The sequence below is a fragment of the Micropterus salmoides genome, unplaced genomic scaffold, assembly GCF_014851395.1.
Source record: "Micropterus salmoides isolate LMB-PRFRI ecotype aquatic unplaced genomic scaffold, ASM1485139v1 Ms_hic_scaffold_16, whole genome shotgun sequence".
In the NCBI taxonomy this organism is placed as follows: Eukaryota; Metazoa; Chordata; class Actinopteri; order Centrarchiformes; family Centrarchidae; genus Micropterus; species Micropterus salmoides.
The window spans coordinates 28,842,487-28,869,865 of record NW_024040707.1 but is presented as its reverse complement, the minus strand read 5'-3'; the positions used below and the strand labels follow the sequence as shown (position 1 = coordinate 28,869,865).

Sequence of the window (27,379 nt, the reverse complement as noted above, 5' to 3'; positions counted from 1 at the left end):
TAGACCACACACTTCATTGTAATAAGTATCTTAGAATTTAAAACTGGTTTGATTGGTGGATAATGACTGATTTTATTGCATTTTGAGTCAGTATTTCAGATTCAAACAATCAACTTCTTCCATCTTTACCAACGTAGTTCTGCATCAACCTGTGCCACGCCCCTGATGAAACAGGATCCGGCTCTAGCATTGTGCTCATTGTTGAGAGACTAATCCCGACAATTACACCTTGAGAATGAAAGTGGCTGCCTTGCCCAGCATCCACCCAAGCTGTGTCCAGGTTTTGAATTAGGCCCCTGTTTGCCCCTGGGGGCCAAGAGCCCCGCCAGCCCCCTTGTCACGGTTCCCCCATCTCCCACTATTCAAACTGGCCTCAAACTGCTGGTGTGTCTTTCTTAAGTTTTACTCACCTGCACTTTGTTCACCTGCTGCTCTTGCTGTAACTCAGCCGGGTTATTGTTAGGACAAAAAAGGTGTGTGGACATAAAGAAAGGCAGAGGGAAGGCATGAGAGCAAAGGACAGGTATTTCAGGTTATGGCGGGCTTATATGGCTGGGAAGTAGGCAAAGGTTTATGCATTTGATAATACCACAGATACATGTTTTTAAATTCTTGCTCCACACAGTGTCTCGACATCATGATTTATTTTCTCTGCTTGGACAGGATAGCTGTGTTTGGCAGTTGAGGATGATGGGGGTTTAGTTGTTGTCTGTGTAATAGGAACAGGGGATGTCGTTCCCACAGAAGCCTGAGCTGACATCATAAAAAAACACACAACAAGGTACCTGGGGGCTGATGAGGAGGGCGGAGGTGAGTGAACCGGTGAGGTGGGAGTCGAAGGGTAGGAGGGGTTTTGGGGTGGGGGGGTTCTTCTCAACCACCATTGGCTAAAGACAGTGCGGGGGACACACCTGTGAGCGCCAGAGGCTAAGGAGATTGGCTGCGACCTGAAAATTACACCTGTGGGGGAAAAGGGGAGGGGGGTGGGGGTCAGGCTACATGTAAACCAAGCCCTTTACAAATTCAGCCTCTGTCTTGTTGAGGAGCTTTACCGCCTAACACCGCCGATGAGAGCTCCTGGAAAAAAACAAGTTCTACTCGGGCAGCAGGAAGAGAGCTGACGCGCTTCAAACTGGTTGGTTTTGTTCCGGGGTTTGGGTCTTCCTCTGACTCTACGGCTGCATCAACCTGAAAGAGATGGCTTTTTCCCCCTTCCCAACCGCCACTTCAGAGGTCGACTGTCCTTCAGCAGGAGCAGGAAAGAGGAAGACTAGCCAACGCGGCGTCAAGGGTCCTCATACAATGATGCCTCTTGTCTTGGGTTTCTGGCTCGGTGACCACACCTGGAAAAGACTGGGTAAACTCACAAATGTGATCCCTTCTTTGTCTTCATTCTCCATCCTTAAGACCTGTCGTCATAACCTGTTGCTCAGCGATGGTAGAGTTAAAACTTTAAGGACATTTGTTCATCGTGTAAGATCAGGAAATGTGCGGCAAACAAATTAGGTCATTGTACGAAGCCCTCTGCGATTGTGTGCTGATATGGGAGGATCTAGGTAGTTTCGATGGGAAGCGAAAATAAAGTGTATCGAATTCCAGCTCCTTTTAACCAGAGAGAAAGAAGAGAAAACAATAGAAGCCAACGCTCATTCCTAAACTGGATAGACCAGTCGGGGCAGGTAAAGGCAAACTGCCAGACTTGTCAAAGGATCTGAAGACAGAGGCTGACTCCTTTCAGAGCTTTAAAATGAGCTTTACAAGGAGACATCCACGGTATGAAACAACTTTACAAATTAATAATCTAATAGTAATACCTGATTACTTTAACAATATGTTGAAGTGTTCATTAATTTGAATTCAGAACTCATTTGTAACTTTTCGTTACAACCTGTTGAGCTGTAAAGCCTTGGCTATCTTTTAAGATATTCTCTAGAGCTTTTGTTTCCACAGTTAACATGCTGCTGCTTTTCTTTTTTGGCCGTTTAAGGTAGATTTGATAGAATACATGTTTCATGCACTTTTGAAATGATCAAAAAAGGAAGTCGGCTGTGAAGTGGATGTGTGTCGGACGTAAAATGTCTGCTCATCCGTTTTCAGTGCCTCTGAGCTGTGGCTGCATGTTAAGACAGACAGCAGCGCTGGACTTATCAGAGCAGAGAATTTCCACGAGATAGAAGGTATACATTATTAAGTTTTCTAGGTTCCTCTTCAGATATTTTTAATCAGATGAGGACTGTTGAAGTCTGGGAAGGAGAAGGGAAAATGGAGGGAAAACATCGACCATGTACTGTAGAGCAGTGACTGCAGAGCGAGGTGGAAGATTGTGATTGGTGGAAAGAGCAACATTTGTTCATTTCTTTCATACACCTGAATAGCTGCAAGTCACATGAGTGCTAGTCGCCCTGCCAGTGTATGGCAACAGGGCGGGAAGTGCAGAGTAGAATTTCAACAGAAAGCGAGACTTAATGAGGCCAGATGAAATGGTGGACTGATTTTATGTTGTTTGTTCGTCTTTGAGTCACAGGTATGAAATGAAAGGGGACTGTAGGTCTTATCACCTCATGGGGTTAGAGGTTATGTTAAAGCAGCAGTTTGATTCAGCTGATAGGGTGAATGACACTGCATTATACTTTAGGGCCACTTTAAAAAGTTAATGCTATGCTAACGTTTTAAGAACACTGGTTACCATTTTCATTGAGAAGCCTTGATGATTAGGTAATATGAATCAAGATATTTTCCTTATAGTACAGTTTAAAATAATTTTTTCTTTTATCTATTTATCAACATTGAATCAACTTTTAGAGATGTAATGTTACATTTTGTGCCTCCAGTGAGATGACAACATGCACATAATAATAATGATGATAATAATAATAATGATAATAATAATATAATAATAATAATAATACAAATTTCTAATTTATTACAAATTTTACATCTACTGGTTTTAAATAATTAGAATATAAATGCAAAATGCAAAAGGAACCAGTGTGTAAATGGGCAGAGTGGATAGGTAGCTAACATTTTATTTTAGTCCTTTGATTAAAATATTCAAAACAGAAAGGTGAAAGTACACTGACCAAGGGGGGGGGGGGGGCTCCAAGTTCTAAAATGACATATGTAAATCTAGTCCATAACTAAGTATACATTTAAAAAACACAACCAAGTAGCTGTAGTGGCACATGGTTGATAAGTAGTATCATAGCTTAAATATCACAGTTACCAGGCTGCTCCTCAGTGGTCTGAAGGCCCAATTAGGTGGCGCTGAGATAAGGCCCGGAGTTAAATAAGGTTTTGGGTTTCCCTGCCATTGTTTTCCCACAAAGACAGCAACTATTGATTAAGGGCCAGGCCAGTTTACCTATCAGGTTGTTGACTTCACAACGGAGTCACATTCCAGCACACAGAGGGCAGAGTTACCTGATCACGCCTCACTTCCAACAGGCAAAAAGTGTGGGCAGCCGTAAGCGGTTAAGACTCCCACTGCACAGAGCGGCATGTACAACAATGGGACACATTCTGCTGTATACAACCATGAGAGGAACAGACAAGGAAGTATTTGGATAAATGGAGAACATTGAGACGAAGTTTGTTGGACGTAGGGGTTGGGTAGATATTCGAAAGGTAAAACAGGACATGCTTTACTTTGATCAGGCACTGTTATTTTCACAGCTTGTTTCTACCAGCTAGAATTTTCTGGGCTAATCTTTTTTCACTCTTTCTTTCTCTCTCTCCCTCTTTTCTTCCTCAGAGGGCCTGCAGCACTGGTTTATAATGCTGATGATTAACTAAATAGAGTCTGGGAGAGCAGGTCTGCTTGGCTTTCTCATTTCATGGGGCCTGACTGACCAGGAGGAAGACGGAGCATTCTCAGGCAGCGGGCTGGAAATTCAAGATCTTTTTTCTCGTTCTTTTTCAGCCCCCTCTCTCCAAATGTACTCGCTTTACTTTGGTTTTGTTACCTTCTTTCCTTGGGGTACCTTTCATGACGGTAAGGTTACAGGTGCATTCTCCATTTTCCTTCTCCACCTTCTTTCCCTGAACTTTTCCCTCCCTTTTACTCTCTTTTCTTTCTCTCTCCATCTCCCTCCCCCTCTCTTGTGTTCTACTTTTGCATTGCTTGCAGGATGACTAGAAACCTGTTCTTTCTTAATGAATTCAATAATGTCTCTCCTTTGCATTTGGGTTTCTGATCTAAAGGTTAAAGATTTTAAAAAGAAAGGGCTAAATCTCATTGCTTTTAAACATTAGGACAAGAAAAAGAAATCTCTCCTCATTAACCTTGACGGTATTTAGTAAAATATAATGTCTAATGCAACTAAACATACAGTATTATGGACACTTAGAATAACTGAATAATGGATAAAATACTTAAATGTTTAATTTAGACAATAATAATGTGTATTAAAATGGGTGTGAGGATTTCACGCAGTGGACCTGTGAATGATCGACATTATTCAGCAAACGAGGGCTGTTTCAGTGACCTTCTGCATACACAGCGCTGGTTCAGATCGAGCTGAGCAGCATTCCATCAGCCTTTCATCACTCAGCAAACACAAAGACAACGGCTTGAGAGGTCCACCAACGAAAAACAGAAAAATTGGCTTTCTTTTCTTCCATTCCATGAAACATCTGTTGAAACAGACTTGACAGCACTCCTTTATTAGAGCCAGAACAGTATGTTGCAATTTACAAACACAGTAATATTACACGAAACAGAAACAGCTCCCGGAGGCTGACATGCTTTTGACTCGTGGCATTTTTTAGTGAATGGACGCAACGTGCCGTGTTTTAAATTTGTAACTGCCATGTATTGTGTGAAAGCAGCCCTCCCAAACTTGCCGTGCCATAGATTTAGACTAGTTGGAACAGGTTCGGGCAATCATTAACAACTACTGTGGCCCAGTCTTCTGTGACAGCAAGTTTAAGCTGGAAACCCTAACCACAACAAGGGTTCAGCACTTATACTATGGGGAGCTGGTCTCCAAATATGGACTTCCCCACTTCTATTTACAATGCAATATTTGGCTAATACATGTCTTACAACTTTGCCACCATAAAACTACATAACCTAACTAGATTAGTGAAAAAGAAAAACTGCATATTTTAGGCAATATTTTTTATTCTATTCTACTTTTTATGTCACATTAGTATAACACTAATTCATTCCATGTGTATATACACATTTACTTTAATAATTTGAGGTTGCGTTTAGATGCTCACACCCAACCTTTAATAACTGACACTGATATCACATTATGTTGCTGTATCTTGTACACTTTGGGGTGTAGTAATGAGATGTTTTGTGTTTGGGTGATTACCTCCATCTTACGAGGCAGCATTGGATATCATCACTTTCTCTAATACTGCCTGGTAATGATGATGATAGTCATCTACAGACTGCAGCCAGACCAACCACTTCAGCAATGTTAGCAGCAACGTGCTCCTGGCCTTGGCCCCGGATCGGCTCAAATACTTGAAGCAGCAACAGAAATGGCTCTCAGGATCCATCTTACCTGACAGTGCTGGATTGTACGACTGTTGTTCTAACACTGTCTGGTAACGATGTTTTCTGGGGTGACTCTGTGGTCTCCGGTGTGACTGTGGGATAGTTGCCAATCAAATGTTAAATCCAAACATGTTAAGACTCCTTTGATCTCGTCATTGAAGGTAAACTTAATAAGCAGGGTTGGCTCTGTATCCTGGGGTAGCATGGCAGGAAAATATTTGTTGAGTGTGTCACTTTTTACTGTGAAGTTCTTTCTGAGAAAAGGTTAGTCTTTTGTTTACCATACACCTGTCTTTATAGATACTGCAGACCCCCCCCCCCCCCCCCCCCCCCCCATGTAAAAATAGATGATTCTTTCATTTTATTTTTAAAAACATTGTGAGAAGTCTATTGTTGAGGAATTCCCTTGGTAAATGAGAAAGAATAGATGTTTTGTGCAGTAATGAATCTAAGGTCAGTAATGTTTCAGTACTTTTTTACTTACTTCCCTGTGTGTTTTTTTTACTTTTATGGTAACCCCACCCCAACCAAGATAAAGAATAGCGGTTGATGGCTCCACCGGTCCTGCAGGGCCATATTTCCTTGTTCCCTCCTATGAACAGCGCTGGTATTTGTGTTGTGTGGCAGTGATTGGTTCAACTAGCCTTACCTGCGTGGCACATCCTGAAACTGACACATGAGCTCACCTGAGAGTGCATTACTGCTAACCCCCCCTCCCCCTTCTGCCAAACTGAGCCGTCTTCCTCCCAGCTTTCCAAGCTTTTATCCACAAATAGACAATAAATGACAACTTAGAACTTTAGGTAGACACAAAATGGAGTCTCTACAACACTGATGGACTTTAGGTAGTGTGCTTTTTATGTTAGTAAAAAACATTAAATAATAGTGAATTGAAGACGGTGGTGAACAATTTTCATCACTGTCTGGACTGAAATGTAAATTTAATGGGTAAAGCCTTCAAACAGACATGAAGAACAAAGGCAAATAATAGGCATGGAGCAAGTAGAAACCTAGTGTTTGTTTAAGGAGGGAGAATTGCCCCGCAAATATTGAGCCGCACCTTTATTTGCCCACCCAGCTCCATTATCCAAGCCACAGAAACATCAAATAGCTTTTCCCCCCTTCAGTGGTCCCTTTTTCTTCGTGTTGGCGGTACATATTTGCGTATTAATGTAGAGAATGAATTTTGCCAGCTAACTTTGCTTCTTTCCTTGGTCTGTTTACTCATGGCTTTCTTTGCATGCTTAGCCAATTTAAATGTACAAATGAATCAAAGTCCAGTGTAGTGTGTATGGAATCTGTGATTGCAACAAAAGAGGAACTGCTCATTTCAACCTGTTTCTGCTACTGTTCTCCAGCTCTCTTCTTCCTCTTTGCACAGGTGAAAGCTCAGATGTCATCCTTCCAGCCTGTTGATAGGCGTCTTACCAGACATGGTTAGATGTAATTATTGGTGTCTAATACTGTCTGGTAATGCCGTCCATTAAATGGCATTACCTTCTGCTCTCTTACTTCCCTCTCTCTGGCTCTTTGTGTATTGACAAATGGCAGTGCAGGGAAGCACATCAACATATTTATTGTAGTGGCAGATGGGGCTAAGAATGATGACTATGGAACTATGATCCTTGCACTGGAAGATTGATTTAGTTTTTGGGGTTTCTTCCACGTGACTTGAGTCAGAGTTTCTCCATTGAGCAGCAAAAGGAGAAGTTCCGTTCTAGTTGCAACTGGCAGCTGAATACTGCACTGTAAATTAGTTTCTAGCAGGACTGTTAATGTTATTGCCATATAAAAAATGTACTATAGAAAATGCTGTGACTTTTACCTGTTGAAAGATCTGCTTTCTTCCTTTTGCCACATTAACTGAATTCCTTTTGGGGACTGTCCAGGTACAGTAGAACAATGCGCACACTTTTTGAGACTTCATTATCTATGACACGCTGTACATAATGTTAACTGTATTTAATGTGATATGATGTTATGAAAAGTAAAACAAAATATTAAATAAAATGGGATAAAATATGAAATGTCTCTCTTGTTAATTTTAGAATCACTTTTTTAAACAGTTTATTCAGATCTCCTGTGCACTGGCCCTTTGTAGCAGCTTCTTTGGTCATTGTGAACTCTTCCCTCGGCAAGACCGGAATGCCAAGCCCCAGTCAGGTGTGGATCAGGTTACCACTGAACAGAGTTTCTTTTTAAATGCCTCAATTTACCCATGAGGTCCCCCCATCAGCTAAGCCCTCATTGTGTCCCAATCTATGGCAGCACACAGTAGTAGCTTGATAAACCGAGCACAAGGCGTGTTTTCACTGCCAGGCCCGAGCGACTTACAGTAGGCTGCTTTTGTTAACTGGAATCCATACACTTTGTCTATATGGTCACTGGTTACATTTGCAGACTTTTTTTTGTCCTTATTGCTCCCTCTTACAGTAATACACAGAGTCAATAGCATGGATTTGGTGTTTAATTAGGCCTGTTAGCTTAGGGGTTCTGTTGACTGGTTAAACTAGCTTTTTAATTTACTAGCTGATTTTATAATTTGGAACACAAACACAAAAACCATATAGCCGTTTAACATAACCAGGGCCCAGGACTCATAGATCTACCATGCTGGGGAGGCTCACATTCATGTTTTTTATTTTATTTTATTTATTTTTTACAAAGAAAGAGTCAGTCCCAGGTATTTATATCTCTTACACCGATATTACAGACATTTGGAATTATATATATATAAAACTTCCTAGTATACTAAATCATCATGAGCACAGCGATTCATGGGTGATAAAAAAAGATGGTTTCCTGTAACAGCTTATATAAATAAAGAATCAAGAATAAAAATAAGAAGAACAAAAGACAAAAGCCTACTTAATCATTAATCTCTGCCCAGCATTCACAGCAGTTACCTTTCACAGGACGGTGATCAAAAGACACAAATTGCATCTAATGGAACTACAATGCAGAGACACATGACTTTATTAAATCATTCTGTGTAGGTCTCTCTCTCTCTCTCTCTCTCTCTCTCTCTCTATATATATATATATATATATATATATATATATTTTATTATTTTTAATTTATTTATTTTTATTATGTGACAAATGTATGCTATTACAAGCCCTTTAAAATATGGGTGCTTGCTCAAACATAACTAAGACCAGTTTATACTGCACACTGTATAGTGACAAACAACAGGTGGGCAGCCACCACAAGTACTATCTCCACGCACCTATATTCAGACTCATTTTGCTTAATGTGCACCAAAATAGAAGTAAAATTGCTGCCAAAAAATCTTCATAAAAGTAAAGATTTTTATTTATTTATTAATTAATTGGGGAATGCTGTGTTAATGTAACCAAAACTAAAAAAACAAAACTTACATAGTATTAGTGTTTTCAGTGTAAAAACAAAAAGAGAGGAAGTAGTCTGACCTTTGTGAGCATCAAATACGAATGATAAAGTACAATTCTGAAATGCATGTCTTTATATAATATGCGATGAAAAAGTAAAACAAAATCCCAATCCATTTTATTCAGTAGTGTTACTGCTAACACAGGCTGATACAAATTGGACTGGATGGCTTATTTTGGCAATATGAATTATTATTATAAGTGATAAGTGATAAGGTGGAGCATTTATTGCTGCCAGGACAGGGTGGACCGTTTTTAACCCTTCCACTGTCTTGTCTATTACAAAAAACAGCACTACAAAAAGATATATTACATATAATTACTTATATAAATGTTCTTTAATTTCCTAATTAGAAGATATAGGTTACTTTCCACAAATTATCTACCCCCAAAAAGTGCTCTCTCAACCCCCATGGGTCTCATTTGATTCTCAGGTTATTGTTTACTTTGTGATGTACATGGTTTTACATTGCAGAACATTTGTCAGTAAAATATAATAAAAATAACCACTTAAAACAACTCTACAGTACACTAACAGAAGGTAACTGTAATTCGTTACTCTGACGTCACACCCCTGAATCACATTCCTGACTGGCAGACAGCCTGTAGAGGATTCCTGCACCGGTCTGTGCATGCTTGGTGTAGTCAGACCAGATTCCTGCACTACTGCCAGCTGCGGATGAGCAGGCTACATTCACATATATCTGGGTTTGCCACTGGGGTGGAACAGAAGCATAGCTGAGGCTAAATGGCTGTGACATACCCACAAATGTGCGGATGTACAGTAAACCTGAGAAACTGTGACACACAGTCATGTATGCAGAAGTCAGTCGTGAGAAGCATTGTTCATCCCTCTGGGAAATTATTTCCATTGCATTTACCCCATCCTAACTACTTATGACCAGTGAGTAGCCATACTGCAGCACCTGGGACCAAATTCAGTTCTAAGATCAAGGAAAAAGGTAGGACTGGCACCACTGAAATCTGTGTCCTGTATTATATTTACAGGACATGTTGTGATCCCAGCTCTCCAATCTCACACTTCTATGTAATGCATTTAAACATGAAAAAACAGTGCTACCAAAATGTTAAATTGCTTCACTGCTTGAAAAATGGTCTCAGTGTCAAGACACAGTGCACATATTAGAAATGTATGTTCACATTTTCTGTTCCAAAGAAAATAATGTATTTGATAATTGTGAGATACAGCAGGACAGATTATTATTAAATAAACTTCTTTAATCCTTTCTATGCAAAAGAGAAGGCCTACTCTCAAACCTGTGGCTCCTGAACAGTGTTCAACTCAAAAATAGTCTTATCCAGTCTATACACTAACCCTATTCTTAGAAAAGCTGGTCTGATGTTATTTTATGAGGGTGGCATAGTTCAAGTGAAAATTAAAATAAATAAGTAATCGATCAAGGTTTCCATGCAAAACCATTTGCTTTATTATTCTATTACATTGCATTCAGCTGTTTTCTGATGTTTCTGAAAGGCAGAATACTAGTAACTGTTACAATAGCTGTGCCAAAACTTTGTTGCAACATAGTCAGACGTTGCCAGCTTACTGTTTGAAGTGAAGTATGAAGCAACATAAAGATGGCAGATAAAGAAAATGAGATGTAATGAACTTCCCACCCCATACACACCTGTGAGGAACTGGCAAGCCAGTGTAGAACAGATGGCATATATTAATTAGACAGGGCGGTTTCAACTTTGAGGCTGTTTAGACCTGGCATTAAAGTGCATCTTGGGTGATCCGATCACAAGTGGACTTACCTCAGTACATCAGTTTAGTCACAGGAGTGGATTTTTACTCCTTCCCACTCCCACAAAAATACTCCTATCCCATCCAAGTCCCAAGACAGAGTCAAAAAAAAGTCTCGACTGAAAACTAAAGGGGAGAAAGCGTTTGCAGTTTGCAGTTTAGTTGATTTTATTTTATTCTATTTTATATATTTTGTTTTTACTTTTAACGTGTATTTTAGTTTCATAAGTTTTTTCTTGCTTTTATCATGTATTTGTTTTTATCTGTATTTTATTATTTTAGCATTTGATAAAGCATTCGATACTTTGAAACTGGTTCTTTGAAAAGTGCTCTATAAATAAAGTTTATTATTATTATTGTCTATGAAGATTCTCAGTCATCCAGGTCATAGTTATCCAACGAAGGTTAAAATCAAGGGCAACTGGACTTGGTTGAAGATACTGGAAGACGTTTCGTCCCTCATCCAAAGGACTTCTTCAGTTCTGACTGACTGGCAGGGAAACTCAGCTATTATTATTATTATTATTATTATAGTAAAATTGACTCCCATCCCACATGAATCCCACAGAGTGATCGGATCTCCCTTTAGCGCTCTACATGCAAACAAACCTGTAAATCAATTCCGTTTGCAAAGACCTGAATGTGATATTTCACACCACAAATGAGACAAGCATTAGGTTGGAGAAACGATGAACGCCACCGGAGTGTTTCTAGGGGCCAGGTCTCACTGATTACTGTACAAAAACACAACTTTATAACTTCATTCACTGATTTTGGTGAAAGTGGTCATATTTTATGACAAAAATGTTTTTCTAGTTTTCCCTCTGATGTCCTCCAGCTGCTCTGCCTCAACATTTGGTGATTTGTAAAGTTTCCTGATTGACACATAACTTTACTTGTTGCTTAAAGGGGCTGTGTTTAGGTTTTCACTGAAATTATTTGATAAATAAATTTTCACTGCCTTATTGTCAGTGGGCTCAAACCTCACTTAGAAATGAAGCACACGCCTGTTTTCTCTGTTGCTTGCATCAGCCACTATTCTGCTTTTAATGTGAGGACACCGAGATGGGTGCAACTCTGTGCTTGCTCCCGAGGCTCTCACAGACTACAGACTGCAACAACACCGCAGCTAATGACATGCAGTCCACTAACACCATAAAACAGCAACTCTTGCCCATTGCTCCCAGTCCAGGTAGAGTCTGCATGTTTTAATTGGACTGCTAGCTGCATGGCTAACTGAGTTGAACAACTACAGTAACTGTATAGTGTACCAAAGTCCTTATAGGCAAGTCTTGCCACTTGGCAGCCATCTTGGTAATGTCTCCGGGCAGCTATTTTGGACTAACAAGACCAGGCTCCTATCTGAATGAATAGGGAGAGAGCCAGAACTGCACTTTCATTGGTCACATTGGACATAAAAACTACATGAATAGAATCAGCAGTAAAATCTACTGCGACATCCACTCTAGCTGTCTTCTCAGATGTGCCAGGAACATCAAAGGAGACTCTTCACACCCAGCTCACCATCTGTTTTGCAAACTTCCTTCTGGCAGGCTCAAGGTCATCAGAACAAGGAGAAACCGCCTGAAGAACAGCTTTTTCCCAAGAGCTGTGGATATGCTGCTGCAATCTTGAATGTTGTTCAGGTAATGCCAAACTGTGCTTAACACACACTGAATGCACTTTATCCAATTGCTGGACCAGTTAGGTCTTAATACTAACATTGCTGTTGCTTTTTTTTTTTTTTTTAAACGTATGTTCTATTGCTTCATTTTATTATTTTATACAATCCTTTTATGGCGTATTTATTTATATATCTGCTAAGTTCAATGGTTTGTTCTAAAATGCCTTTCGTCGTTATCTATCTAAGAAAAATTGCTGAAAAAGTTTGACTACTTTGCCCCAAAATAAGGTTTAAAAAGCATTTTTCCCAACTATGCATGCGTCACAACTACCACAACTACCACAACTGCAGTCAAAGTAAAACAGACCCTTACGTCGGTGGAACCACACGATTGGCTGAAATATTTTTCCCGCTTTGGCTGTTAAAAGCAGAAGATTGACTTTCTAGAGGGAGGGGCGCCAACTTTGGCGTTACGGGCTTTCCCCATTTTATTGTGGATGTGATTGAGTGGCGTCTCTCCTCCATAGAACATCACTGTGCACAGTATACTGAGCTACAGTTAGCAGTGCATCTAGAATTTACTTTAGCAACAAGTATGTTGTAAGTTACTAAATCAAAGAGAGCTAAGGCATCAAGGATATCAGACAGCGTGTTTCGTCTGTAGTCCATCCAAGAGAATCCATTTTGCCTGTTGTTGTTGTTGTGGCTTCATCTTGTTTGTCTTGTTCTTCCATTTTAATATGACACAGTTGGTGCGTGAATAAGTACGTACTTTAACTCACACAGAGGAAATCAGTTGAGTGGGAGGTCCTTTAACGTGGGCCAGGACACAAATTTGCGTACACACTGCGAAAAGAATGAGGCCATATTTGGCCCATGTGGTCTAAATGATCGGAATGAATGCATCCTCAGTGCGCCTTAGGGGTATTCACACCTTACTTAGATCACCCAAAATGCATGTTTATGCCAGGTGTAAACAGTGCCTTTTTAGGCCCCATCCACACTACTGCGTTTTCAAATTTTGCTACGTTTGCACCTCCCGTCCAGACTAAAACGGAGAAGTTTGGAAACTCTGGCAACCCCGTTTTGCGATTGGTTTACAGTAATGTCACATTGGACAGACCACCAAAACAGCAAAATAACGTGTCTTTACAACAGAAAAAGTGACAAATTACCTGGAGATTCAGTATATGTCAGGGTCCAACTGAATGAAGGCAGAAACTCATCAACCTATATTTCTTTAATTCTTTCTACATAACGAAGCAGATCAGTTATCTGCAATGACATTTCAAATGTTTGCCTGACTGACCAAAGGATCTGAGCTCCTAATGGCTAAAAAGCATTATGGTTTTCATATTTTATGCTTTTAAGTGGGCCAAGACCTGTGAATCTGCATTTGCCGCCAGTCAAATTGGAGGGGCTACTTTCACCCAAAAAGGGACGGGAGCATGAGGCAGGGACAAAGTACACGGATGTGCTGCTCTCATCCGAGCCGCAACCGCAACGACTTTCCATTGGAAGCAGGAGTCTAACTAATTTCCTCAGTGGTAACTTGGGCTATGGCTTGGATATGTGGTTTAATTGTGACAACATGCTATAACATATACATTTATATTTAATAATATTTCCCAATTAGTTTTTTGTTTTGTTTTGCATCAGCAAAACCACAACCACTTGATCAGACTTGTCTAGTCAAATGTAATTTTGCAGTTTGGCAAACGTGGTGTGTTAGCTTTATGTCAGAAAACAAGCACCATGCATATTCACTGCATTAAGGGTGACCACACAGGCTCAGCCGGGTGGGACTGAGGCAGCATTTCTCCACCATCCATCACCTTATGATGATGATGTGAAATACCAAAGCTACATCGAGAACATGAAGTCTTTTAATAGCCATATCAGTAATTTTTACATCATGTATATCTCATGAATCTCATCTTTTCCCAATGTTAAGCTTCCTGGTAAAAAAATTGTGATGACTGATCAATAGCAATAGGGTTAGAGTGGATCTGAAAATGTCTTGTAAACTAAATAATGTCATGTAATGTAAACCATACCCTCAACAGCACTCAGATTTTCTGTGGAGCTGGTTATTTGAGGACAAAAATTGGCACAGGGCTTGTACAAAATTCCCATGTTAATATCAGTCTTGGTGAAATTTAATGTTTTTGTCACCAGTGGGAATGAGTGAATACAGACCCTGGGAACAAAATGAGACCCCCCCGACTTCAACAGCCCCCTCTGCTTTATCAGTGTAATTCTGTAAGGAGATCATGAATAGCAAGAGAGAGAGAGACCCTATTGAGACGAGCCATTCTTTACATCGTAACTTAACTCCATACCTTCCCCTATAACACCTTGACAAGGAGAATCCCTCCAAATGATGGGTTGTGGAGGGACACCATTGCTGCAGGCTGCATCCCTGTAATTGCTGAGCACTTCCTCGTACAGGAGGCAGTTGAGATGACATGGGAATGGGCGCGTCTCCAAAGACACACGCACTTTATGGTGTCACTGCCCCGAGACAGACAGGCACGCACACACACACTTCTCCTATAATGATATATTTTAATTTTTAAAGCCAAATTTTTTTTTTAATATAACTGAATACATATTTTGTTTCTCTGATGAAACACATTACCCTGTTTGTGAAAACCTTTACATATTTTTACCACTATTTTATGTTTATGGTTTGTTTGGGGTAAATAGTAGAAGAACTGGGTTGTTAGCATAAGCAGTGGTAGCGCCCATGAATGAACAGACAATGAGAAGAGCACCACCTGCAGAACCTTAAACTTAATTTATATATAAAAAAGAAAATGAAAGGAAAATTAAGGACAGTTCAAATGTGTCACACTTTGGTTCGATTGACAGATGGGGATCAATTCAAAATAGGAAAGTTATTAATTAACATTTGAATCATGAAATGTGTAATACAAAAAAGGGAACATACAGATAGCCACACAAAATACACAAGCATATATATATTCTCATATATATACACACACACACATGCACAAAGGCTCTTGGCAGATGGTGAACCATGAGGTTGACAGGGCTGTAAAACAAGCCCGTTCTCTTTGTCCACCTACGCAGCACTTTGCACAGTGTGTCTATCAGATGGCAGCTCTTTATCAAGGTGTGGCTGACACTGGCTCCACACAAAGCTCTGTTAAACAGGAATATAGTAGGCCTGCTTCTAATAACTGGGGTGCTGTGGCTGGGCTCACATCACTGTCTTGTTCTTATCGCTGCCATTTTGTCATTCATTTCATCAGACACATAAATTTTACATTTACAGCCATGTGTGTAAATGACTGAACTGAACTGAAGACTGCCTGGTGACTATTGCTTCCTTCTTGTAAATTTAGTCATGCGTTAAAACACATAGGCTGGTGTGATGATGCTGGTGTTTGTATTTCTTTGATATGAGCCATGGAGGAAAAGTTGACATTGTTGTTTATTGGGATTGTTAAATACATACTCAGTTACAAGCAAACCAGAGCGTTTAGACCAAAGCACCTTGTTTAACATGACAGGAATTTGGTAACCTCAGGTTACAGCAGGTTAGAGACTTTTAGTTATGGGAGAGAAGCAAGAACTTTTGTGGTCTTCATGTAAGTTAAAAAAACAAATATATATTTTTTTTGTGTAAATTTTTTATTCTGCTCAACCAAGAAGGTTGGTCAGCTGTCAGCATCAGTCTCTTCTTATACACACAAACCCTTGCATTTAACAGTGTAGCATATACACCCTTGCATTTTTGGAGGCTGTTCCCCTTTCATTAGTGACTCAGTTCAGTTCTTGTCTGGCATAACAATATCGAGTTTGACTGACCTGCTATAAATATGTTCTAAATACTCTGCAAAAAATACACTCTGCTAGTTGTGAACTACATTGGTGTTAGGTGTATGTGTCATTTCTGGTTAGCTTACTGTATGTGTAATGATATGGTTGCATGGATGCTGGATCTAATAGGCATCCACCCCTGTCAATTATCAGACTGTTGGGAGGAAGAGAGGAGATTATGCATAATTACCAACTGTGGCTGGGCCTGGGTGTTTCCTCACAGAGACAAAAAAATGATAAATGGATTTGCAAGCAGACAAATGCTATGTTGCTCAACTGCATACCTGCACTGTAAAAAATGATCTAGGTGGTTCAACTTACAACCTTAAGTTCAATTGCTGCCTTAAAAATGTGAGTAAACTCAACTTTAACAAAAGCTTTTTTTCTTCTCATGATGTTACGTTATACAATTTGTTTAATTAATGATCATTTATTGAACTATGAACCTGTAAGTTAAAACAACTATCTATATTACATTGTCCATTCAAGGAAACTTGCTTTCTCTACAAGTTTAACCCACTTAACCAAATTAATACTACTTTCCATTTCAAGTTAAGGGATTTAAATTTCAAATTTGTTTCAGCTTCAAGGGCCTTGAAGACAGACCACGACAATGCTGTTATTTTCAATGACTTGCGACGGGGCAGGGCAGTTGTTGGTGTCCCAAGAACACCACTATCTCTATCTGTATCTGATAAACAAATAAAATTTTCTGTATCTGTACTCAGAATGGGCGGGGCTTAATCTATAAATGGGCTGGATTAACTGGAAGTTATTTAAGCCTGAAATATACTATATTTATTAGAAAACTATTTACAGAACAGCCTCAGGATTAAGATTCAGAGCAATGTTTTTGATTACAATAGTAATAGATTTTTAAAAAAAAGGTTCCTATATTTATAGTTTATAACAAAACAGATACTGACTTAGTTTACTCTGATGATGATAAAAAGTATCTGTACTGAATACTCGTTTCAACCGAGTACTCGCTAAACCCTAATAATTAGTTAGATTGTGTATATGTTTTTCTCGAACTCAAAAGACGCAGCACCTTGGCAATTTTTTCTCTCTTGCTCCAATCCTCGCACTCTTGCCTTTATTTTCATCTGATAACTGACATACCTAAATTCAATCAACATGACAAAATTGTCAAATAGTCAACACAACGATTAATGCAAGTTTAATTTTCTAAAACTCATACAATTGAGTTCAAAATCCAAAACTAAAAAGAAGAAGTAAGTTGACATAACTAAATGGGTCTATGATTTTTTTCACTGTGCCTCTTGGCACTAGACAATAATTATTGATGATGTCTGAAAAATAATGAATCAGATGGATTAATTAAAATAAATTGTAATCAGTTCAAGTAAAATAATGTCAGGATGCTTTAGGTTTAATCAAGTGCCCAAGTAATTTTACAGCTCAAGTTATTTTGAATCTAAAAGTTTTTAAAGTGGAATTAATTTTGATGTTTTGCACTAATTATTAATTATTTTATCCCCTACTGCATTTTTTTTTTAACCAAATCTAAAATTTACAGAATATACAGAACTAAAGAACTTTTCCAGTTTACGTATATAAATAACCGTTCAGGATTTTTATTGTTTAAAATGTAGCAGCATCAGAAACAGTCAACCAGTATACATTTTAAGGTGGATACCATTATATTTACATTAAAACATTATGACTCTTTACAAAATAAATGTTACCTGTAGAAAATAATATTTTACCTTCTGGTATAATGGTATAATAACCCGGAAAACTGCCAATCCATTTTGATTGACACTCTGCTCTTATGTTACCATAGGGTTCGCACAACAGAGGCTTACAGGCAATTAATATTGAATGAGGCTAAACCTAGAAGTGGGTTGGGTGTGGGATACATAATCTTGAGTAGTTAGTTTGTCTTGAGCTGCTGTTGTTGTAAGATTCAATCTACAAGTGACAACTGTTGCTAAGGGTCCCATTACCCAAGTAACCAGTGATTGTTTACATTGGTCAATTCACTCAGTTTGCTTACATGCAGTGTGACAGACTATGGCTGATTTCAGTGGGATAATCTGCTGACAGACCATGTGATTTTGTCTCTGTCAAGTCAGTCCTTCAGTCTATGGGTTTGCAGTTGGACTACAAGGTTGAGCGCACATGCCAGAAGACGAAAAAGCTTGGTAGGTTTCCATGGAGTCTGGCTGTCCGTGTGTGTGACGGTGGAGTTGCAGGTAAACCTCTTTGCCTCTGAATGTAGCTACAATAAGGTCATAGTTCTGCTTCTGTCTTCTAATACAAATGGCACATTTACTTCAAGATGGCATAATTTCTTCACATAACGTGTCTTTCAATTTTCTCAGGTTTGCCAAATGCTATAGGTGTGTCTCCTATAACATTAGAACTATACAGACAAAAACAAGGTTTAAAGTCTAAAGCTGCTAGCAAGTGCTAGCAAAGCCAAGAGGCTGAAATGTTCATTACACCAAACAAAACTAGTATAAGCAACATGTCTAGCTATATCTAAACGAAGAGTTTTATCAGTAGTGAGCCTTAACATGTAAGATTTGTTTTGGACAGGTAATGGGGTCATTCAATGACAATTGGACTGTGAAGGTGCACATTTCAGTGTGATGGTGTTGCCAGAGGAAAGGGACCACCACATTGGGAAATACAGATGTCCATGAGCCAAACATAGTTGTTCATGTGACAAAGTTTTAGAGGGTCACCAAGATCATGAGGAATCATCCTCTGAATACCATGCTGACATGCTCACAATGACAATATTAAAATGCTGATATTTAGCATGTACTTTTAATGTGTTAGCTCACTAACCTTTGCTAATTAGCTCAAAGATTATCCAACATGTGTTTTGGGAGTACAGGTGAGGATGGTGGTAATGTAATTAATAAAAAATAAAACATTTTACCTGATGATTACAATTTATCCTGAGGGGGACATGAATGTCTGTACCAAAGCTATGGAGACATTTTTTGTGTGAGATATTTTACTGGATTAGTGAAAACTATGGAATATGATGTTACCAGACGAAAGTCAGGGGATCAACAAAGTCAATATGATCCATCCTGCAGGGACTGTGGATGTCTGTAAAACAACCCATCCAGTGGCTGTTGAAATATTTCAGTCTGAACCAAAGTGATGGACCAACCTACCAGCAGACTGACATAGCCATGCTATGCCAGCCAAAATGTTAGCATGGTTAATGAAAAAAATCTTGTGTGACCGTACCAAACATGTAAAGACGTATTAGTGAAGGGTAAAGTGGTTCTCTCCTTCTTCTCCTCTCATATTTCACCAAATCTTCAGTGTACTCTGACTCACAATACAAAACGTTTCATTCCTGTCCTGGCTTATTTTTGAATACAGTGTCCCTGCGCACCAAAAAAAGGTCTATTGGAAAATTTCTAGCCATCACCAACAATCTACAAGTGCATAAGGTCATGTCATCTGAGTGCTGGGTGGAGCCCTGCAGTGAGGGCCAGGCACAGGGGACCGGACTGGAGAAGCAACAAGGGGAAGAAGTGAAGAAAGAGGAAGTGGAGGTTCCCTGCGGGGACAACCAGCCGGTAGGAAGCCTGAGGCAGGAGGAGCCAGGAAGAGAACGGCCTTCATCACCTGACCTGGAGCAGGTCCAGAGGGTGGAGACGCAGACTCAGGAAAAAAGAGAGAGGTTTTCCCATGAAAGCCGGGATAGAGGGTCAGGTTTGTGGAGGTTAAAATGGGACATCAAATGTGATGTCTTTTGTTGTTATTTCCATATGTTGACTCTTTATTGTAGCATAACAAAATACAATACATCACATTACAACGCTGTAAAAAAAAAAGGCAATTCACTTCCATTCACTTATAGTCTTTGGGGCTGATGGGATTACTTCCCAGAGTTGTTGTAATCCATATAAATTCATCAACACAATTGAATGTACACATGATAGAACTTAGGTTTATGTGAATGTATGAGAGACTGTGTGCCTGCATGATTTCTGTGTGTTTGCATCTGTAAAAGTATCAGGGGTGTGCCTTGGGGAGCGATACCTCCGGAGGTCCCTCCCCAGGGGCTTATCATCCTGCTCCTACCTGGACAGGGAGCGGCAGGTAGAGGAGCCCCGGGGGCCTGGGCCTTTCTACTTCTTCGGAGGAGCCAATGGGGCTGAAATGTAAGTAGAGAAAGAAGAAATTTAGAATATGAAGGGTAATAAGGTGTTGCATTTTAGGTATTTCACAAATGAGATCACATCTGAAGTGAATGTCCAATCCAGTTTCAAAATATAAAGCTTTAGAAAGGTGACGACTTCTAAGGAGAGATTTGCTTTCATGTTAGCAGAAAACATCATTGATCTCCTGTGTATTTTCAGTCAAACCCTAGTTTTTACATGTGACCCCGTGCTTCTGGATTTTTGTGTGATTGATTTGATCTGGGTTCTTTTCCTTTAGAGTGAGCAGTTACTGTGAAAGCAGGGGCTGGAAGAGGATTTACAACAAGTGCAGGGAGGATTTCAAACTCAAGTGGTGTGAGACTAAATCACCTGCCAACTACTGTAACTTCAGAGAAGGTTTAGTAATTACTATATTAATCACAGGACATAATGTGAATGCTGTATTTTACAATAAATTTTTAAAATGTACCACAGTGTTACCTATCCTCAGGAAATGCCAAAGAAAATGATAAAAGGACATCTATATCTCAAATATAACCGATGTTTCGTTACTTGTTTCATGTCTGATTTCATTTTGCTTTTAGTAGGAAACAGGTTTATTGCCTTCCATTGACAGAAAGAAAACTTAAGATCCTCATGTATTTTTCTCAGGTGAACAGTTAGTTTACCAGATTCCCAACAACAAGGTGCTCACCACTAAGATCGGCCTCCTCAGCAGTCTACGTGAATATGAGCGGGTCAGCAGCAAAGTCAACCATGGTCGTGGACTGAGGTGAAGCGGACAGCTGTATTCCTGCTGTCTTTGTCTGCTATTCGTTTTTGCTATTCAGACAGGTTGTGTGTATTAAAATCAGACAGATATATCAGTCTATTTCCTTCACAGAATTTCAAGCTGTGTGAAAAATCTCCTAGCAACCATCTGGTACCATCATGGATAGACAATTTAATAAACACAGTCACATTGCATCATCAGAAATCAGGCCTCCGTTTTCAGTCACACAAGCTTGTGTGACATTGAGCATGTGTGTGTCAATTATATAAACTATTTCAGTGGTTAATTATTAATTGTAAATTAATACATTAATACGCTGGACCATACAGGGACAGTAGTAATACTGTCTTAGCTTATTTACAACAATTCCGACATACTTTATATCCTTCTGGGAATTTCCCAAATCATACTGTAGTGTTATCAGTTTCTGAATGTCTGTGGCCTACATTACAGGCCTTGGAAAATTAATTTTCAGATATGTCAAACTCACTTGAGTCAATCCGTCACAGTAAACACATTGGGCTTTAAAATCAATCTGCACTAAATGACAACGTAACTAAACATAATTATCACTGTAATGGATTATCAAAGTTATCATACTGTTGAATGCATTAATAAGAAAACATGACTGTATGAAAGGTACACAATTAAACATGTACAACACTTTTTTGGTTTTAACATTTATATCTAAAATAACTTTCTCAGCCAGTGTTGATTTTCAATATATGACACTAATCTTGCCCAAAAGGCAGTTTCAAACACATGAGGACACGCAAGCATTTATTTGTTGTGTTGTACTCCACAGGAGCCTGAAAATGGAAGAGTTCATTCCCACTACCTTCCGCATGGATGTGAGGGAAGAGAGAGAGGCTTTCTTTGCCCAGCAGGAGGGTAAAATGCCCAAACATCTTATCTACATTAACCTCTAACAAATTAATATCCGGATGAAACAACAATACAACACAGGTTCAACTGGATTAGTGTTTAGTTAGCGTGCTTCAGAACAGAATAATTTGTGCTTGGCAGTGTTAAGACAACAGTTGCCGTGGTGATTGTTTAATCAAGAGGCTGAGGATGTTGGAAAATAATGCACTTCACCTCCCATAAGCCCTGATAAAATCACCAGGGGAACATACTGTTGCCATAGAGATGAGTCAGCAGAGGGCAGGTCTGAGACACGAACAGAAGGAGAAACGCTCAGCAGAATCGCGATGTAGAGCTGCTGCAGCACTGGACAGGACTAAGACAAATAAAATACATTTAATATTAAACCTGATATGTTTTTCCTCTTAATTTTGAGGACTGGATATATGAAACGATCCACTGGTTTCTGTGTTGTTTAAAGACACAGCATTATGATAAGTGGTGTGCACAGGTTATGACAAACATGGTTATCACTAAGTAAACAGGAGAAAGACAGACAGCTGGGAAAGATCTCTCGGTGACGGATGAATCTGGAAAAGAAGACATCAAAAGAACTGTACGGATCAGACCACAGTAATAGAGAATAAAAAAAAACTGACAACGTGTGTCTGAAATCCCCAACCATTCAGTCATTCACTGAAGTAAACACTGAATATTTTATTCTGGAATGAGTTGTAAATTGAGATTTTGGGCATCTGCAACTTGCACCATCAATGAGAGTTGTGTTGTCACACACACACACACACACACATACATACATATAATATATAATATTTAAATATGTATGTATAGAGTAGTATGAGTTGCAACACCTCAAAGTGAGATTACTTCCATTACAAGTAAAGGTCTTACAGGTAAGAGTTACACATGTTTTACATGTAAAAGTACTTATAGCCCCCAACATAGTGTTTAATTTTGGATTATTACTGATTTATCAACGTGTAAGGAGCATTTTTATTTTTAAGGCTGGTTTAGGTTGTTAAGTTGCTAACAAAGCATCATATTTTATAAGTTTTGAATGTTCATATACAGTATAAACCTGAGAAGTCTCATTCACAGAATCTCTGAACACAGTAGGACTATATATTTTATACCTGGATATGTCATGAGTTGATTTACCTGATGTGTATATGTCATAAGTTTGTTGATTTATCTGTTGTAACTTTATGACTGTTGCCAGGTGTGAGCAACAATGATGTGTGGATCTGTAAGCCCACCGGTCTGAACCAGGGCAGAGGGATCTTTCTGCTGAAGAGCCAGGAGGACGTAGCCGCCTTAAGACTTAAGCTGCAGCACATGGAGGACAGCAAGGCCAGCAGGAACCTGCGCCACCATCAGCCTCAGGCCCGCATTGTCCAGTAGTGGGTGAACATATGTAACTATTAGGTGACACATTTTACATCTCCAAAAAGGCAACTGTCATGACTGTTTGCAGAGGTTTTTACAGATAAAGCCATTTAATCCTTCAGTTCTTAAATATATTTAAATCTCCAAAACTGCAGTTATGATGTTTTTACCTAAACTTTGAATAAAAAAAGAGTTAGTGATTAGGTGCTTTAAAAACAACATTGTCATACTAAGCGTTGGTAAACTCCAGTAAATGGGTATTCCACTTCTTGAGAATATTATTTCTTACACTGCTTTCAGTAAGTCTGTGTATACAAATGCTCACAGACTATTTAGGAAAATCTAACTTGGCAATTGTCAGTTATATTCCTCAACATCTCCTTGTTGACAAATGACAAATGACACTTTCCATAGAAACAATGTAGCTGTTGAAATTGTCTTGAAAGTAAGGTGACATTTTGCCCTCAGTTACATCCAGAGGCCGCTGCTCCTGAAGGGGAAAAAGTTTGATGTGCGCTCTTACCTTCTGATTGCCTGCACTGCACCTTACATGGTCTTCTTTCGCCATGGATATGTGCGACTGACCTGCAACCTCTACGACCCCAGCTCCAGCAACCTCTCTGCCCACCTGACCAATCAGGTACACCTTAATACTGTACAGAATCTGCCAAAACATCCATGTTGAACTGCCAAGTCACAGTTTAAAGGATAGGTTCACAATGTTTCAAGTCTGTAGTTAGGTGCCCATATCAAAGTTGAATCAGGTGGTACAGTAATCATTCATTCTGTTACTTCTGGCCTTTAAAGATCAATTTCATATATGCTTTAAATGCATCATCCATTATAATAATGGAGAGATATTACATCCCATCCTTCTTGGATTACTTGACAGAGAGGTTGAATTGCTCAAGCATAAGCTGTGGCAATATCTGTCTATCTGCTTCAGCTGACTGCTTCATGTGTCTCTGGTCCCCCTGCTGTCCTTCTCCAGTACATGCAGAAGAAGAACCCCCTGTACAGCCAGCTAAAGGAAGACACTGTGTGGTCCATGGAGAGCTTCAACACCTACGTCAATGACAGGTTTTGGGTTGCCAAGGGTCTGCCCAGGGACTGGGTGCTGGGGGCCTTTGCAGTGAGTGCTGCTGTGTCTTGTAGCTCTTTGGGACCAATTACCATTATAATGATGGTTGTTGGCGCATGCAGCTAATTGAGATTGTGGTTAGCCCTGTATGATCTCATTCCTGTCCGAGAGTACATCATGATTTCTAAAATCAAATATCACTTGTGCTGTTTGAAGGTTGTTTCTCTGCATAGTGCCTTACAGTAAAACAAACTGTTCAATGCACACTTCTTCTTTTTGTTTTATATAATGGTTTAAATAATAAATGGTGAACCTCAAACCACAAACCCTGACAGTGACACGTATTAAAGTATATACAACAAACTGCAGTGTGGCTGTTTGGTTGAACAGAAACCTGCTAACATAAATCTATCACATAACAATTCTATGCATCATGGCTTAATCTATTATTAATGAGTGGCACTCCACCAATTGTAAATGTCAAAGTCAAGTATAATGTATACATGTGTGCCTGTATTACAAGACGCTATCAAGTTCCATTATGGGAAGTGTGAGATTGAGTGTTTTTGGATCTTAGATCATATTATATACACCGTGACATACTGGTACTGTGATAAAACTTAAAGTTGCACTGATCAATATTTTTAAATACTCTACTAAGAGCTTCTTATAGCTTGTTGTTTTGGTTGTCAACAGACAGACAGTGAGCTATATTCACTAAGTGGCCATACACCTCCATATGAGTGATAACATTGCAGCTGAATGTGGAACTAGCCAGTTGTTTTTTTTAACACATTTGCTGTAACAACTTTATATGGCGATAATACTTCAATGTTGTGTTTGCCCCTTGTTCTTCTTCCCCCAAGTGGAAAAATGTATAAATGCAGCTAAGTTGTTTAAACAAAAAGCCAGTCAGGAGGAAGGACATTATCAACTCATTTAAAAAGAACAGACAAAGAAATCATCGTTCTATCCAACTACACATCCCCAGACATTATTATGAAGAGCTGCGGACCTCCACAATGATAAATTGACTGACTGATTGTTTCCTTTGTTTCCTTTCCATACATCAGAAGCGCATGCAGCAGATCATGACACAGTGTTTCTTGGCAGTCAAATCCAAGTTAGACTGTCGGCTGGGCTTCTTTGACTTGATTGGCTGTGACTTCATGGTTGATGAGGACTTCAAGGTGGGTGAGATTAATGCATTAATTAATGTTGAACACTGACCACTATCAGTGTTCAACATTAATTAATGCATTAATGTGCATGTTCTTATTGTCTCTTCATGTGTTCCTAACAGGTGTGGCTGCTGGAGATGAACTGTAATCCAGCTCTCCATACGAACTGTGAGGTGCTGAAAGAGGTGATACCCAGCACAGTTATGGAGACACTGGGTGAGCTCACATTATTACCAGCTGATCACATCTCTCTCTCTCTCTCTCTCTCTCTCTCTCTCTCTCTCTATCTCTCTCTTTATCTCTCAATTCAGTTCAATTCAAATTAGCTTTATTGGCATGAATGTGTAACAACAATATTGCCATATATTTTTATATATATATATGAAAACAAACCTTTAGGTTCAGTAGATGTTTATAAAGCTAAACAAAACCAAATGGTTCTTACCTCTTTTTGCTGTAGGGATGGTAAAGTAATTGTTCCCTTTATTAAATATTAACTATTTTTTTTGCTCAACAAGCTGATGTGTGATACCATCCAACATGTTGTTTTTATCTGCTGTCACTCCTTTATGCTCTTCTTTAGATTTAACTCTTGAGATCTTCAACAAGTGTCGTCTCAGGCAGAGGATTCTTCCTTTGGCCAGTCAGAGGGAGTTTGTGCTGCTGTACAATGGAGTTTTTCCTCCTGGTTCAGTGTTGACCCGCAGCAAGAGCAACTCAAACAGTGAATTAAACCCGAAAAGCACCAAAAAGACCCAAAAGACTGAACCGAGAAGATGTAAGTCAGGGACAGTGGGCAGAATCATGCCCAAAGCATCCATTGATAATTCTGTGAATGTCTCAATGAGCAATGATGGAAGCAGTGGTTCAAAGTCTGACCATTGTTCCACCACCTCCACTACCCCCTCACCTCAAAGCTCTCCGTCAATGCATGGACCTTCACATTTACGCAGCAGCAGCATACAGAACCCCAGGCCTCGGGTCGAGCTCAAGCCAAGCAAATGCACTTTGCATCATCATTTTAAGGCTGCAGATGAAGTGAAGCACTCCAAGACTCAGCAGAAGACGAGGATCATTATGTCCCTGTCATCACCAGCACTGAGCGAAGGGATCTCCGTCTGTGGGTCTCCAGAGACAACGACACCATTCCTTTCTCACGCTGAACCTCCTTTGTGTGGGAACAAATGTGAAAGAGGAGAGGAACACGATGAAGAGGGGCTCGGAGCGGACGCACAGAGCTTAGTTTCTGAGACAAAAGAGAAACTGTGAGACATTATATTAACGTCGTCAAAAAAAAAAAGAAATCTGACATCTGGTGCTGTTTTGCTCAGAGAAATGCTGATAAATGCTTAATGTGACAATAAAGAATTGATCAGTTGAATAATGATAACCGGGTTTCATTTTGCAGTTAGCTGTAAGGAATAGGCAACCTTTGATATTAGTTTAAAAACTGTTTATGCTTTCAATAGCACAAATCAACATCTGTGGCAAATGTCAAATGTATGCATTAGTCATCTTACATTGAGTGGCATCACTTCACAGAAAGAAGAGAACAGCAGAACAGCTCTGAAACACTCAGACATGATTGTGTACAAACCCTCCCACCATCGTAATGTAATTCTAACCAGGAAGCTCAACAGAAGGCGCCACTGTACAGTTGTTGTGGCTTGTTGTTTTGACTGCAGCCCTTCACCTCTGTGTTTCCCAACTCATAATTATCTCACTTGCCCATCCATATTCAGGCTCAGTGCATG

At 39.5% G+C, this 27,379-nt stretch overlaps 1 protein-coding gene across 3 annotated transcripts; it reads left to right on the top strand.

Annotated features, from left to right (window-relative positions):
• Nucleotides 1-9,729: 9,729 nt before the first annotated feature.
• On the top strand, nucleotides 9,730-27,005 carry ttll10 (tubulin tyrosine ligase-like family, member 10). 3 transcript variants are annotated; one of them, XM_038723263.1, is made up of 14 exons: nucleotides 9,730-9,881; nucleotides 12,241-16,511; nucleotides 18,256-18,328; nucleotides 19,533-19,868; nucleotides 20,170-20,320; nucleotides 20,598-20,716; nucleotides 20,972-21,092; nucleotides 21,898-21,983; nucleotides 23,197-23,377; nucleotides 23,832-24,003; nucleotides 24,310-24,495; nucleotides 25,518-25,634; nucleotides 25,748-25,841; nucleotides 26,209-27,005. In XM_038723263.1, the coding sequence occupies exons 2-14, from the start codon at nucleotides 16,401-16,403 to the stop codon at nucleotides 26,892-26,894; spliced, it is 2,433 nt and encodes an 810-aa protein (XP_038579191.1). In that variant the 5' UTR covers nucleotides 9,730-9,881; nucleotides 12,241-16,400; the 3' UTR covers nucleotides 26,895-27,005. The 3 variants fall into 3 exon arrangements, with proteins under 3 accessions (XP_038579191.1, XP_038579190.1, XP_038579189.1); XM_038723262.1 differs by having other exon boundaries at nucleotides 18,256-18,379; nucleotides 24,355-24,495; XM_038723261.1 differs by having other exon boundaries at nucleotides 18,256-18,379.
• Nucleotides 27,006-27,379: the final 374 nt, after the last annotated feature.